The sequence below is a fragment of the Nansenia antarctica genome, assembly GCF_963989245.1.
Source record: "Nansenia antarctica genome assembly, chromosome: 2".
NCBI classification, from domain to species: Eukaryota; Metazoa; Chordata; class Actinopteri; order Argentiniformes; family Microstomatidae; genus Nansenia; species Nansenia antarctica.
In genome coordinates this window covers 60,086,636-60,101,775 of record NC_137675.1, presented here as the reverse complement: position 1 = coordinate 60,101,775, position 15,140 = coordinate 60,086,636, and the positions used below count along the sequence as shown (strand labels likewise).

Genomic DNA, 15,140 nt, shown 5'->3' with positions numbered 1-15,140 from the left:
GTTGTTAAACAACTTTGTTGATATTTTTTATTCTTTATTTTATCTTCTTTTTTCACCCAGGCTGGAAAGGCTCACAGACAATGACTTCCAGAAAGCAGAGGAGTTTGTGAACGTCATGAAGTTGCTGTACACCTCAACCCTCTGCGTATCCAGTGAGAGGTCCCCCACATGTGGCGAAATTCTCCCCATCCTGAACAAGCTGGAGAAGCATTTCAGGGTGATTGAAGGAGACGACACTCAGTTCACCCGTGCTGTGAAAGAGGCGGTCTGGGGAGATCTGAAAAAGCGATACCAGGTATTTTCCATTTCCAAGCATAGCCTATGCTTACAAGAGGGCAAACCACATAATTTCACTGTTAGACACTAAACAGTTTGTCATGTTCATTTACAGAATCCAGATATTCAGAACTTTCTCCAGGAGGCCACTTCGATGGACCCTCGCTTCAAAGGCAGATTTAAATATGCTGATGCCTGGGAGAGGTTGAAGAAAGCAGCAGTTGCCAGTGCCAGTGCAACAGAACAGGTATTTTATCCTCATCCTTGTTTACTATGTGTCCTATAATACCGTTTCTATGATGAAGTATTGCTATTTATGTGCAAAATTGTGCCTACAGCTTCCAATGGCGGGCACAGGGCCAGGGGAAGTAGATTCAGATGAGGACAAGGCAGAGGAACATGTAAGTTCATAAATAATCATGGAATACCTCAAATGAACGAATGCAATTTTTTAAGTATGTTTGTCTAAACACTACTTTTATGTATTTTTCAGCACAAGAAGCGTGCCAAAAAGTCAGCCCTAGAGGAGCTGTTTGAGGATGAGGACCTAGAGCTTCTTCAGGAAACAGGGACCAGTAATAGTGCCCTCCCCATCACTGAAGTGGTCCAGAAAGAAATTTAACTGTACACAAGTTTGTCTTCAATCCCATCAGGTCAAGACCCTGTAGCCTGGTGGTGGGGTAAGCGGGACAGCCTCCCCATACTGTCTAAGCTTTCAGATAAATACATGTGCGTACAAGCCTCATCCACACCATCTGAGAGGGTTTTCTCATGTGCAGGTCATGCAATTAGTCAAGAGAGGTGTCGTATTTTGCCAGAGAAGGCAAATATGCGGATCTTTTTGCAAAAGAATTGCTGAGGTAGGAGTTTTTTTTGTTTTTTGTTTTTTTTGTTTTAGTGTATATTTAACTGTAATATTATATATATGTATATTGTGCCTCAGTCAGCAGGAGTTTTATTTTCATTTATTTTAATTTGAGTGTATATTTAACAATATATATTGTGCCTCAGCAATAAAAAAGTGAAAAGCTGTTTAATGTTGTCGACCGTGTTATTATATATATATATATATATATATATATATATATATATATATATATATATATATATATACAGTATATATGTCATTTTTAAAAATCAAAAGTACCGAATTAAGTACCGTTTCGGTACCGGTACCGTTTTTCAAGTATCGGTTAGGTACCGGTACCGGATAAAACCCAAACGATACCCAACCCTATTGGTCATTAATTAATACATGTTTTTTAAAAAAAAATATATATATATATAATCTGGATTTTATTGGATTTTTCATATTGTCACATTTGGTCAACACATTTCTCGACTCATACAACTGTAGTATAAAATGATAACAATATCACAGAATAACTCTATTGGACAATTTCTCCTACATAACACTGTCACCAAACATTAATACATGTTTTTAACTACATCTATTTGATCTTCCCTCCTTGTATCTGTCATTCAGGGTGTGACCAGCACATCTGCATTCTCCCTGAAAGCTCATGAGGGTTTAACATACCAGTTTGACTTTGTGATTGAGCAGTGGAGGAAGGACATTGGACTTGGCACTCATGTCATTCTGGGTAAATTAAATCAATTAATTATTTGACATTTAAATCTTGTCAATTTCATATTATTGATAACTTTCAACAAATGTCTCCCTGTATTTCCCTTGTATTCCAGTCACCACCAATGAGTGTCTGAAGGCCCTGGGCATCAGGGATGCTACGTGTGTTGTGCATTACGGCTTCCCAAGCTCCCCTAAACTGTTTGGCAGCCGTCTGTTCTGCATGTCTGACAACTTCCAGAACCTCTCTGACAAGGTAGGACAGACCAGCTACCCTCCACTCCTTTCACAAGCATACTGAGTTCACAGGTCTTTTTTTTATTTTATTTTATTCTTTTATACACAAGACAAACAAACAAACGAACTAACAAACAACAAACTGCCAGGCATACATGTCTAGTATGATTTGGTTCAAAGCAATTCCCAAAATGCAACATCGTCAGGTATTACAAGGGTACAAGTAAAGAGTACAATTTAAAAATAAAAAAGTGTACAGGCTTGCATCACTACAGGATATAATCAAACATTTGAATACACTTTGAGATAGTCAATACAGTGTTTCCTCCAGGATTTTTCACATTAGTGGTGGAGTGGTTATCTTTTGCGCACATAGCGTGCGCGATTTTTTTTCCGCGTGCACGCGCATAAAACGCGCACTGGCGCTCAAAACAAAGACGTAGTTTCACCAAAAACTAGAGGCAGTGGTGTAGTCTAGGTGATACGCAGGACTACGCCGTATACCCACTAGGAAAGGCCAAGGATTTCCATACACCCACTTAAAAATGTGTGAGGATACGTAACGGCGTTTTGTGAGAGAACTTTCACTTTCATTCATAAAATTCACCCCGTCTGTGTTACGAAGCACTTGACTTTTGGACCATTGGGACTGACTATAGCGTCATATACCATCAAAGGGGGAGATGTGACATGAAATATGTCAAAATGCAGCACTATCATGCCCAGATCAGCCTTATAACATGTAATTTAGATATATATAGAAAGGAGCGCAGATTTATTTTTATGGGGTTCCGAAATGAACGATATGAGGCTGGGAGGGAAGAATCACAGTATACCCACTAGAAAACACTAGACTACACCACTGACTAGAGGGTGGCAACAATTATAATTTCTTAAATATCGGTTAAGTCATTAAAGCCAAGCAGGTGATTTTATATAGAAGGTGATCAAATACCAACATATCCTACAGCTGCAGCGGAACATGCGGAACGCGCATTACACACACACACACAGAAAGATCAATACGAAGTAGGCCGACATGAGAGTACACGCACAAAACCGGCTAACGTTACTCATTAACTGTTTACACAAGTAAAATCACAGTGTGACAGTCAGATGGAGCATTCGGTAAACAACAACAGCAAGGTAATGCTATCAATGATGAAACCAACTTTTACCTTTGAGGACACCAACATGAGCCGTGTTTACCCGTACCTCCGCCGTTCGGTAACTCAGCTTTAGCAATGTTTGAAGTGTCTGTCTTTTTTCTTGAAAAATCCATCCATCTGTCGCTGTTTTCGTTTAATTTTTCGAAGTTATTTAACGTGATATCTTATTTGTGCACCTAGCTAGCTAGATGAGCTTTTTGTATCTTTTAGATGGTTCACATTTAGACCAATCAGGAGTAGCCCTTGTGTCACGTCGTCAACTGAATGTTTAATGTCATTAATCTGATTTTGGATCAGCGGTTAGAGAGAGATGGGCGTGGATTTAGGTGCACTTTTAGTCAACATCCATTATAGCGCTGATCTAGGATCAGATATATTTTAATCAGCTAAAATGTTCAGAGGTGGATTTTTTAAAAATTATTATTATTTTTGGAGAAATCGTGCACTTAGTGGACTGAATCAATTAGTGGCGGAGGAAATTCATTCGTGGCGGCCCGCCACCAATAAATGCATATAGAGGAAACACTGCAATAATTGGACCCCATATGTTCAAATATCTATTGGGAACTTTAGAGTTGTAGAAGCGTATTCTCTCCATCTGCATGATACTGATTAATCCGTAGAGCCATTTCTGGAAGCAGGGAGGTGGAGGTGATTTCCAATCCAATAGAATAATTTTCTTAGCAGCAACAATACCAGTCATTCATTCCGACCGTTCCTCAGGCGTATAGTTGGAAGCAGTCTCTGAACATCCAAAGAGTGCCAGTTCAGGATCAGGGGGAATGTCCCTTCCATAGACCCTGGAAAACCACCAGAATTTTTGCAAATGAGGACCGAGACAGAAAAGATGCGCTAGAGACCCATCTGCATTTTTGCATCTGTCACACAGTGGAGAAACCGATGGATAAATTCGGTGTAATGTCTTTGAATAGTGGAGTCTATGGATGACATTGAATTGGATCAATTTGTACCTGACATTAATTGATCAAGATTGGATTCTAGCTAAACCTTGTTTGTCGTCAGTCACCTCGATATTAAGGACCAGGCTTCCCTCAGATGGTCAGTGGATACAGATGGGCCTCACCTGGGAAACCCCATTGCCAGTAAGACAAAGCCCTAGCGTTGGCTGCCCAGAAATAGTTACGAAATACAGGAAGGCCTAATCCTCCCTCAGTTTTGGACTTTTGCAGATGTGCTTTCGATATGCGATGAGTTTTATATCCCCAAACAAATGGAAAGATAATGGAGTCCAACTTCTTAAAAAATGCTGAAGTGAGGAAGATTGGGAGATTCTGAAATAAATAGAAAAAATCTAGGGGGCGATACCATCTTGATCGTGTTGATACGGCCCATCATAGATAAGGGCAGAACGGAGAGGAGCTCTCGAAAGCACGTCTAATCCATCCACTACTCACTAGCGCCCCCCCAGTTCACAGGTCTTTTAATTTGCGTATTATACCTGTTGCTTTGCAAACGTCTGAGAAATGTGCCCCATTTCCCAGCACCATGATTGTATTGGGTATGCTTTCTCAACCTCAAGATTGCTGTCTGGACTCACCAAAGGCTTTTCTTCAACAGGACAAGAAGGGTGCATCCCACCCCCTGAAGTCAGTCCTGCTGCTGTCTGAGAGGAACGCCCGTCACGTCATCGGGGTCCTGCGCTACCTGAAGCACACCGAGGCATCGCTGCCCCCCGAGCTGCTCCACTTCGCCCAGGGGGTCCTGCAGGCCAAGGAGGAGCAGAAGACAGACAGGCCCTTCTGCAGCTACCTCAAGAGCTTCGGCTTCTGCAAGTCAGTGTTTAGAATATGGACGGATTGACCTAAAATGTACTTGATTTGACATTAATAATCTGCTAACATGCAACAGTAATTAGCTGAACCCTGGATTTGGCTATTTTGCTTGTAGGTATGCGTCTGAAGAAAGGTGAAGTGGAACTGAATTCTGTAATGCTTAATGACTTTCTTTCTGTTGCAGGGACAGTAGTGTTTGTCCTTATCGACACAGCATCAGCCCCAAACAGGACCGCCCACTTCATCAAGACTCAGGAACTATAGTGGTGAATCATAGTTTATGATTCACCACATTTTTGACTATGGTCCAAATGTCATTCAGAGTATATTATATGGGTGGTAGTGGGTGCTTGTCTATCTTCCACAATGAGATGAACCTCTAACTGTAACATGCTTATCTGTGTATGTACACTCACAATATTTCCCTTTTTTACCTATTTGTCATCCAAGGTTTTGCCCTTGCACATCAAGACCGCTTCCCTCTATTATGGCCGCATTGTGAGCAACAAAGACGACTGTTATGAGAGCCTGGCTGCAGAGATGGTCTCTCACTACGCCAAGGAGAAGCTGTATGCCAGGGAGGTGCTAGAGGGAGGCCTCTATGGAGTACAAGAAGAAGAAGGTCAGAACCCCCCCCCCCCACCAAACACAACATGAATACAAATGAACAAATTTCAGCTATGAAACGATGTTCTCAATGTCAACAATCGGGTGACTCAGAGAGAAGTCCCGTTTGAGTGTGTTTCTGTGCTTAGACAACAAAGAGGCGGCTCCTCTGAGAGACTTAACCGTCTCCCCGCTCTGACGTTCGTCTCTGTCAGAGTGCGGGTGACCTCGGTGCCAGAGGCGGCCGGGCGTCTGTTCTCCAGCGTGACGGTGGCGTTCCTGGACGAGGGGCGCGAGCAGGAGACGAAGGCCCACCAGCTGCTGCAGCTGCCTGCTCAGTTCCACAGCCTGCCTCCCCAGGCCGTGGAGATGGTTGTGTGCCGGGCCAAGCCCGTCGACGCTGAGGTGAACTGGAACCCCAAGGTCAGTACAGTCACAGGACTCGAGTATCACGATTCGCAAATCTATGTACAAAAGAGACAGAGATGAGCAAAGGAGATGAGCAGACCAGCTAGCTAGCTTGCTAGTTCTTTGACACTATTCACACCATGGAACTATAATCAGACACTTTCTAGTCACAATAATAACGACCAATTTGAACCAACGTTCTCTGTCAGAACACTCAGCAATTATATTTGCTAACCTTTCAACTTGCTTACTTTCATCTGCAGACATCTCACCCTGCAAAAACTCTCTCGCATTGCGCCTGCACAGTCGCGCAAAAATCGTTATATTCTCCAGCGTTGGCCTTGTGGGCGACCAGGTGCCCGCGGGCACCGTGTTGGCTACCCCTGCTGTAGAAGAACATCATACAATGACATTCCAAGGGTGTAACTTACCCGCTCTGGGCTCACCATCTCTCCTCTGAGCAGGTCACGAGAGCCATCAGTCAGAAGATCAAAGGCCTGCATCACCAAGCCAAGGTCGTTCTGTGTCTGGGAAACACCGTCTTTGTTGATCCCATGGTAGGCTTTACATTACACTTAGCACTATAGCAACTTGATAACCCAGAGTTATCTCTACTTCATTTCAAAGTCAACTGAACTCCTAGCCTAACCCTTGTGTGGCATGTCTGTAGGTGAGAACCACCCGTCTGCCAGGCCTGAAGATATCCATAAACGAGTACAACGTCCACGCCGAGATCCTGAACACAGGGATGGGCACCAGCAACCTGCACCACCTAGACCTGCTGAAGGAGCTCTGCCGGGGGGCTGTGCCCGCCGGCGCTGGGGAGGTCACTCACAGCCTGGGGTGAGCGATGAGGCTTCCAGCACCACACACACCAGACATCCTAATGACCTCCTAACACGTCAGGGGACCCGTGGCATTTCGTTTCTATATGATAGAGAGATTTCACTGGCTCCCCATTAATAGTGTGTGTGTGTGTGTGTGTGTGTGTGTGTGTGTCATATTAGGCCGGAGGGCTCTGAGGTGACTCTGGAGGACAGGATGCAGGCTGCCGAGGAGACCCTGGCCCACAAGAGTACTGGCACTTGACTGGCTCAGTGAGAGCGACTGAGTACTTCAACCAGAACCCCCATCAGTCTGCCCTGAAATATCGCCTTGGAACCGTCAGAGGACTTTGTGTTTCCCCCAACCTTTATCCAGCTCTCTCTTTACTGTTCAGCTTGCCAAACTCCTTTAGCCTTGGAGGCCAAGGACGCAAGAGATCCTAAATAGTTTAAGTCTGGTTCAGATATACAGTAAAAGACTAACTGGACATTTTCAGAATGTTAAAACACTCTTCTTCTCCTCACATATCATAAAGAGAGAGGAATACAGACACATTTTTAAGACTTAAGCATTTGAATTGGTTAAGACCCAGCCAACGAGAATTAATTCCCCCACGCGTGCACACACACAACAAATCCATGAGTGTTCCTGAGAGGCGACCGACTTGCCCATGCAACTAAAACGCCATGTTCAAGGTGATTGTCCTGAGAAAGGTGCTTTGCAGAATCCTGTGAGAAATGACTGGCCATGTCAATCATCAGAGTTAGATCCAATTGAAATTCCATCTTGTGGAATCAATGCCATGAAGAATTGAGGCTATTAGTATAGTGTTCCTAATAAAGTGTTCATTGTGAATATAATATTGTGAATGTAATATAATGTACAGTGCATTTGGAAAGTATTCAGACCCCTTCACTTTTTCCACATTTTGTTGTGTTATAGCCTCAATTTAAAATGGATTGAATTAAAATAATTTGCCATCAATCCACACACAATACCCCAGAATGACAAAGCGAAACCACTTTTTTTAAAATTTAAAATACAAAGTAAAATGACCCTTTAATGCTGGTTGGAATAATTATAATAATTATTTTAAAAATATATATATATTATTATTAAATAATACATTTAGAGATGTATCAGTTTTTGTTCTCAGTTCAATTATCTTCCTCCAGATTTCTGTATTAACTTTTGATGAGGTTACTCTACTGTATAAGCAGGTTTTTATTTTATTTTTTATTGTGCTGCTTGGTTTGAAGGGTAAATTAAAGTTTCTTAATTTACACTTGTTTACTGTTTGTAATTGTCTATAGAAATCTGTATCATATTCAGTCCATCTGATCTGAACCCCACCAAGGAGTTGCTCAATTTAACTGGGCCAGGTTCTGAATAAATGTTCAACATGCATGGAAAAGGAATGCCAATCTCAGACTTTTCAGCAGAAGGCAGTGGAAGCCAATTGAACATGCCCTAGTCTAGCCTTGGGTAAAGCTTTTCACTGACATACAGCTTTAACTGTATATGCCAGTGGCGGCTGGTGCTAAATTTTTTGGGTGGGGCACAGGTTATGGGGGCATGCTCCACGGGGAAGAATATCAACTTTAAAATCAGGATTTACAGTCGATTATAGCATGAGAATAACAGTGTTTCCCCTAGGTTTGCTGCCTTGGGGGGGTGGCATGGACCCCCCCCCCCCCCCCCCCCCCCCCCAGGGGGTAAGACCCTGCGACATACCAGCGTCATGTCCAGGGGGTGTACTAACTTGTACATTAAGCGGCCTCACGCTACGGAAACAGGAGATAGGCTCCTTCCCTATGGGCCATTAGGCTCGAGAACCATCGGTTCTCAAGGCTACTTACTTATGTGGTCTTGACTACCTGTCCACTTTCTCACCTGGTTCTTGCTCTCTCTCTCTCTGGTGTGCCGACACCATCCTGCTCTCTCTCCTTCTCTCCCCCTCTATCCTCCTCTCTCCCTTTTGCTGTCAACCAAAAGGCAAACATAACAACCAGAGTATTTATAATCTAATAAGAGGTATAAATTGATCCATATCAATGTATAACATAATTATACTTGAATTTTGGATTGCTGTGGGCAATGCAATCAGATAATGTCATTTTGACATTACTCTCTCACCTGGAAAAAAAAACATGTCCAACTATACTATACAAAACAGACATTTCAAATGCTTCAATCCACTGTCCATGTACTGTAAATATGCCATTATGGTATTACCAATGAAGCCCAATTCTAGCAGAATAAGAAAGATTGTATATCTAATTTAACTTAAGTAAAATAATAAAGTGCCTCCAGTTAGCTCTTTAGCTGGCATGTGTGCAGCAAACTAGCTCATCTAATCACCTCTGAGCTAGCTAGCTTGATAGTTCTTTGACACTATTTACAATGGAATTATAGTCATTGTCAAGTGTCAGTCAGACACTTTCTAGTCACAATAATAACGACCAATTTTAACCAACTTGCTCTGTCAGAACACTCAGCAATTATATTTGCTAACGTTTCAACTTGCTTACTTTCTATCTGAAGACATCTCACCCTGCAAAAACTCTCTCGCGTCGCGCGCACAATGTTGTATTTCTGGTTTGGAGCCGGAAATTGCAAAACGTCACGTTTGACGTGAGACTTAACAACCGGATATTCAGGGACGCAATTTTTGCGCCCCGGCCGAGAAATAGGAGACAGCCAATTGGAGCGCTGCTACAGCTCACGTGTAAGCCAAAAGTATTTGGCCTGCCATAGACTTGCATTCGGCCGGCGCCCCGACTCCTCCCCCTATGTATTTTTAAAAATATAATTATTGCTTTTTTAAATCTCTCTCTCTTCTCTCAAATTATTGGGGAGGCCAGGCCTCCTCCACCTCTATGGAGGAGCCTCCACTGCTGTACCATACCTGTCAACATTGGGATTTCTAAATAAGGGAAATTGTGTTACGTTCTAATGCTTTGGTCTGCATATCTTTAGCTTAAAGGGTCTTACCTTATTAGAATACCAAGATAAACTAAATTCTCTGTTGTTACAATGCTAATTGGCATTGTATTTTATAACGTTGGAAAGCCTGTTTATTTACCTTTACAATGATGTCCAACTTGTAAGGATCATGCATTTGTGGGATGGCCAAAATCCTCTGCCAATGCTAAACAGTGTATTCTCCTGTTGGTATTGACTCTTGTTTTGAGTTGTTTGGTGGATTGGATGATTGAACTCTCTCTCAGTACAAGGAACAAACAAGATATATGGTCAATTTGACACTTTATTCATTTAATACACCGTCAGGAGCCTCAGTAGCAGGTGGAAGATCCATACGCATTTTTCATCATTATAAGCATGATAGTGTTATATCTGACTAAAGACAAACATGATTTCAGTATCTACAACCTACACTTTTGTTTTTGAGCCCTTAAAGTACATCATCTAACGTCCACAGGGGGGCAGCAGAGACAATGTTATCAGAGACTATGTTACTTGTATAGTATATTAGAGGGTCAAAACATTATTGTTTTGGTTTCACAGGGCAGGGTTATCACAGAGCAGGGTTATCACAGGGCCAGGGTTACCACAGAGCAGGGTTATCACAGAGACAGAGCAGGGTTATCACAGGGCCATAACTGCTCATTTCAAACATCATACATGTCACACTGACACAGATAAAGCCCAGGTCTAAATCACACTTGCAAAGAAGGATCATTGAAGTTGGTGATATAATATTTGTAGCACACACATTGTACAGTGTATGGCAAAATGTGATTTCATCCCTATTTTTTCTTTGTTCATGACATGATAGTGTTGTATCTGACTAAAGACTACAAACATGATTTCAGTATCAACAACCGACACTTTTGTTTTTGAGCCCTTAAAGTACATCATCTAACGTCCACAGGCGGGCAGCAGAGACAATGTTATCAGAGACTATGGGTGAATCCCAATTCACCACTCTGGCTCCGTTTTCACCCCTAATCTCCGTTTTGCGCGTTCATGTGTAGCCGTAGTGGCGTCCCAATTCATTACTCATTTAGGGTTAGGGTTAGGGTTAGGGTTGGCTCCGTTCGGAGAAAATCTTGACCCTCGTTCGATTCGGAGCCATGAGACTCCCTTCCGGCATGCATTGCGAAACATCTACAGAAATTTTCTTTTCGCTCTCGTAATACGGAAGCGAGCCTGAAATGTCATTTACTTTTTCTGGAATTACTTGTAATTAAAGACTTGAAAAATTATGATAACCATCGTATTATCTTAGTTCAATGTCATTACAATGCATTATAGACCTTTTATTTATAACAAGCATAACCAAAATATCGCTTTTATGTCGGTGCTGTGTCTAACATTACAGTAACGCAACGCTGCATGACAGTCGAGCATTTCAGAGATGTACAATCATAAATCAATTATTACCTGTGCCGTTTGACAGCGGATGATGGTACACATACAGTATGTAAAGTTATCTATCAAACGTTCGTCTGACTTGTACATGATGCGCATTTTGACCTATTTCCACCCGCAATCTAATCCGAGCAGTTGTTATTAGGTAATATTATTAATGGGTTGTATCAGAATTCATTTAAATGCATTATAGACCTTTTCTTTATAACAAGCACAACAAAAACAAAACGTTATATTGCCGATGTGCTGTGTGTCTAACGTTACAAGCTGATTTGTGCATGACAGCCGCGCATTGACATATTTCCATGTCTGATGTCAAATGTCTGATGTCATTTCAATGCATTATAGACCTTTTCTTTACAACAAGCATAACAAAGAAAGATCGCTATTATGCCGATATTGTGCCTATGCAGCGCCCCATGGAAGTGTCAAGCACAGCCATCCCATAAGGAGCGCGATTCACATCGAGATGTACATTCCTGTTTAGAAATAAAAGATTACCTGTGGCGTTTGACAGCGGATGATGATAGACATATTTAATGTTAAGTTATCTATCTAACGTTAGGCTGATGTGTGCATGATAGACGCGCATGACCTATGTCCATGTTTTATTTACAGCTATGGCACGTATTAAACCAAAACAACCCGCAATCCTATCCGAGCAGTTGTTATTATGTACTAGTATATGTGCAATTTTTGATGGAGGGCAGTCGCTCCTAGCTGTGTCGATCGTGATAGGAATGTCGTATCGACACCATTCAAATGGTTTCAGATTCCCTGTCCTCTCCCCTGTCCGGACACATTTGAATTTTCACCGTAAGCCCCGGTAAAGCGACGTTATTAACCCGCAAAGAGTGTGCCCCGGGCACCGTCTTTGTCCATTAATAACACCGGCTAGGAAGGTGGTAAAAAACAAAATACTGCTTTGCTAACTTCACCATCGCTATACGGTCATTTTAAGCTGTCAACCACCCTGCTGGCAAACCCGGGAAGTTATGTTTCGAACCCCGAGAGCATGCATAAATGTCTATCCGGAAAGAGTGCACTCTCCCCGGCCTCTGCACGCGCCTCTCCTCGCTAACGCGGAGGTCCAAAGCATAATAACGCATACATGACATAAAAGCATGTCTATAAATGCTTTCATAGGGGGGAAAAAACTAAACTGTTTTTTTTTACCTTTATTAACTAATGCAGTGGACAGCGGCTGTTTCTCCAGTGTTCCTGTCACATCGGATTTCGTAACGCCATAAAAATATATCTGTGCTGTTATACAGTGGCGGGCGGTGCATTTCACACCTAGGCCTTCAGTGATGTCCGACACATTCCTACCTGAATTATTCTACCTCTTAATACCATCGTTATGACGCCATGGCTCTAGAAACTAGACAGAAACACAGTATAACCGGGCGTTGCATCACCTTAACATAGTCAGACAAGTACAACAGAGTTATATTAATATTTCCGAAGCATTTTTAATCAATAAATCCGCATTTACAATGAAGAGTGTTAAACTAACATCTTTAAGATCGCTACATTACCCACGTCTGTCGTCTCGTCCACCATAATAGCAACAAAGGGTGCCTTTTTAATCTCCATTTTGATCTCTTCTCCCACTTCAGCAATAGCAAAAATCAGGTCGTTTTGTATTTTGCCTGACGTCCCAGTAAAGACTTTGTTTGTGGACAGGTGGTAATGTAAATCTGGGTTGTTTTCAGCCAGAAAAGAAAGAAGCTCAACGTAGTTTCCTGTTTGTGGACTCGGCGCTTTTATCGTGTCCCCTAAATGAAAGTTATTGTTTACCCAAAAACAGGACACAATCGATCAGTATTATCGATCAGTCAACGAAAGCTTTCGTTGTGGCGCTCCGTTTCCCTGGCACTTTCAAAAGTTTCACATCTACCGGCATAGTTACGCATCTCAATAGTGAATATCAATAGTGCGTATCAATAGTGCGTATCAATAGTGCGTATCCAATCAAAAGACGTGCTGGGTGCTGACATCATTGAGCCTTACAGCAGGCGCCGTTGTTGCTTTTGCTCGCATCTACGTAGGTTTACTAGGAACGCCACAGGTTTTCTCGTTCCAACGTTAAGTTACAGGTCGTAACCGCGGCACCGTTTATCGTGCAGGCTGGGCAGATTTTGGAGCCCCCTAGCAACACATTTTGATTGGATAAAAGCTCTAACATAAAGGCCAGCCCTCCAAATCTCAATCGGAGACTGGAAGCAGCGCAACCAAGAGGAAAGCTATGAAATGAAGAGAATAGACTATGGGGAATCATTAATACATATTTGTGGAAAAAATATATTAAAATAAAATGTATATTCTGATGATGTTTAGGCCAGCAGAGAAGGCCTTGCTGGCCCTGACGGCACACCACTGCTGTTATATATATATATATATATATATATATATATATATATATATATATATATATATATATATATATACATTACATGTTATAAGGCTGATCTGCGCATGATAGTGCTGCATTTTGACATATTTCATGTTTCCGCCCGTTGATGGTATATGACGCTTTAGTCAGTCCCAATGGTCCAAAAGTCAAGCGCTTCGTAACACAGACGGGGTGAATGTTATGAATGAAAGTGAAAGTTCTGTCACAAAACGCCGTTACGTATCCTCACACATTTTTAAGTGGGTATACGGAAATCCTTGGCCTTTCCTAGTGGGTATACTATACGGCATAGTCCTGCGTATCACCTAGACCAGTGGTTCCCAACCGGGGGTACGCGGACCCCTGGGGGTACGTGAGGGGATTGCAGGGGGTACGTGGAAAGATTTGGAATTATAATTTATTTCCCTTTCCCAAAAAATAATTAAATATAGTCGTTTCATAAACCTGTTGTTAAAATGGTACGCTGCAACTTAAGTTCCTCCCCGACAGGTGATGACTGTAACACAAGTGGTAGTCACGTCACATTTAAATCACGTTCACGATCATTTTCGCGCGCAAGTCAGCTAGGCCTGTCAGTATACCGCAAAGATGGACAGATGGCTAAAACGACCAGCTACAGTAACGGTCAGATCAGAGGCAGATCAGACGGTCAGATCAGAGAAAAAAAAAAAAAAAGGACCCCGCTATTATTTGGAAACATATGTTTTGTGGGGATTTACATGTACATCGGCTGATCCACCACAGCCACAGTGCTTTTTCTGTGGCGAAGTCCTGGCTAATAATTCAATGAAGCCAGCCCATTTACAGCGACACCAGAGCACCAAACACCTAGCAACTGTTGGTCAAACTGACGACTTTTTCAAGCGAAAACTGTCAGAGTTCAAGTCAAGTCAGGCTACACTGAAGGAAGCGGCAAGTGTGTCAAGCAAAGCACTGGAGGCGTCCTATGCTGTTTCATTACTGGTGGCTAAGTTAAAAAAAACACATTCAATCGCCGAAGATCTGATTTTGCCTGCCGCTATGATTTTGGCTAAAACTATGCTGGACAAGAAAGCAGCTGACGCGCTCAAGTTGGTACCATTATCAAACAAAACCGTCTCCCGTCGGATTGATCATCCATAAATATTGTCGGACAAGTGGTGGATAAAATGAATCAAGCAGGTCAGTTCGCTTTGCAATTAGATGAAATGACCGACGTTAGTGGGGAGGCTCAGCTGCTGGCTTTTGTGCGTTATAAAGAAGAGTCGGACATAAATGACCATATCTTGTTTTGCAAGACGCTGCCAGGAAAGATAATTGTTGAGGTAGTGGCGGTTGAGGTGAATCAGTTGCGATTTCTAATGGCCTGCGCATAGAAACTGTTCCGGAGCCTGTTGGACCGGGTCTGGATGCTCCGGTACCTTTCGCCAGAAGGCAACAGAGAACAG

At 42.4% G+C, this 15,140-nt stretch overlaps 1 protein-coding gene across 1 annotated transcript in view; it reads left to right on the top strand.

Annotated features, from left to right (window-relative positions):
- The window catches only part of LOC308150375 (putative ATP-dependent RNA helicase TDRD12), a gene marked incomplete at both ends in the record, with an annotated part of 41,063 nt that extends 33,897 nt beyond the window's left edge, over window positions 1-7,166 (top strand). Inside the window, 11 exons of the mRNA XM_080523215.1 lie at window positions 61-295; window positions 615-677; window positions 1,763-1,880; window positions 1,981-2,120; window positions 4,849-5,063; window positions 5,248-5,329; window positions 5,514-5,695; window positions 5,885-6,092; window positions 6,542-6,634; window positions 6,748-6,920; window positions 7,085-7,166. Of these exons, the coding sequence (XP_080379341.1) occupies window positions 61-295; window positions 615-677; window positions 1,763-1,880; window positions 1,981-2,120; window positions 4,849-5,063; window positions 5,248-5,329; window positions 5,514-5,695; window positions 5,885-6,092; window positions 6,542-6,634; window positions 6,748-6,920; window positions 7,085-7,166 (1,591 nt within the window). The remainder of the gene's footprint in view (window positions 1-60; window positions 296-614; window positions 678-1,762; window positions 1,881-1,980; window positions 2,121-4,848; window positions 5,064-5,247; window positions 5,330-5,513; window positions 5,696-5,884; window positions 6,093-6,541; window positions 6,635-6,747; window positions 6,921-7,084) is intronic.
- Between the last annotated feature and the right edge of the window lie 7,974 nt (window positions 7,167-15,140).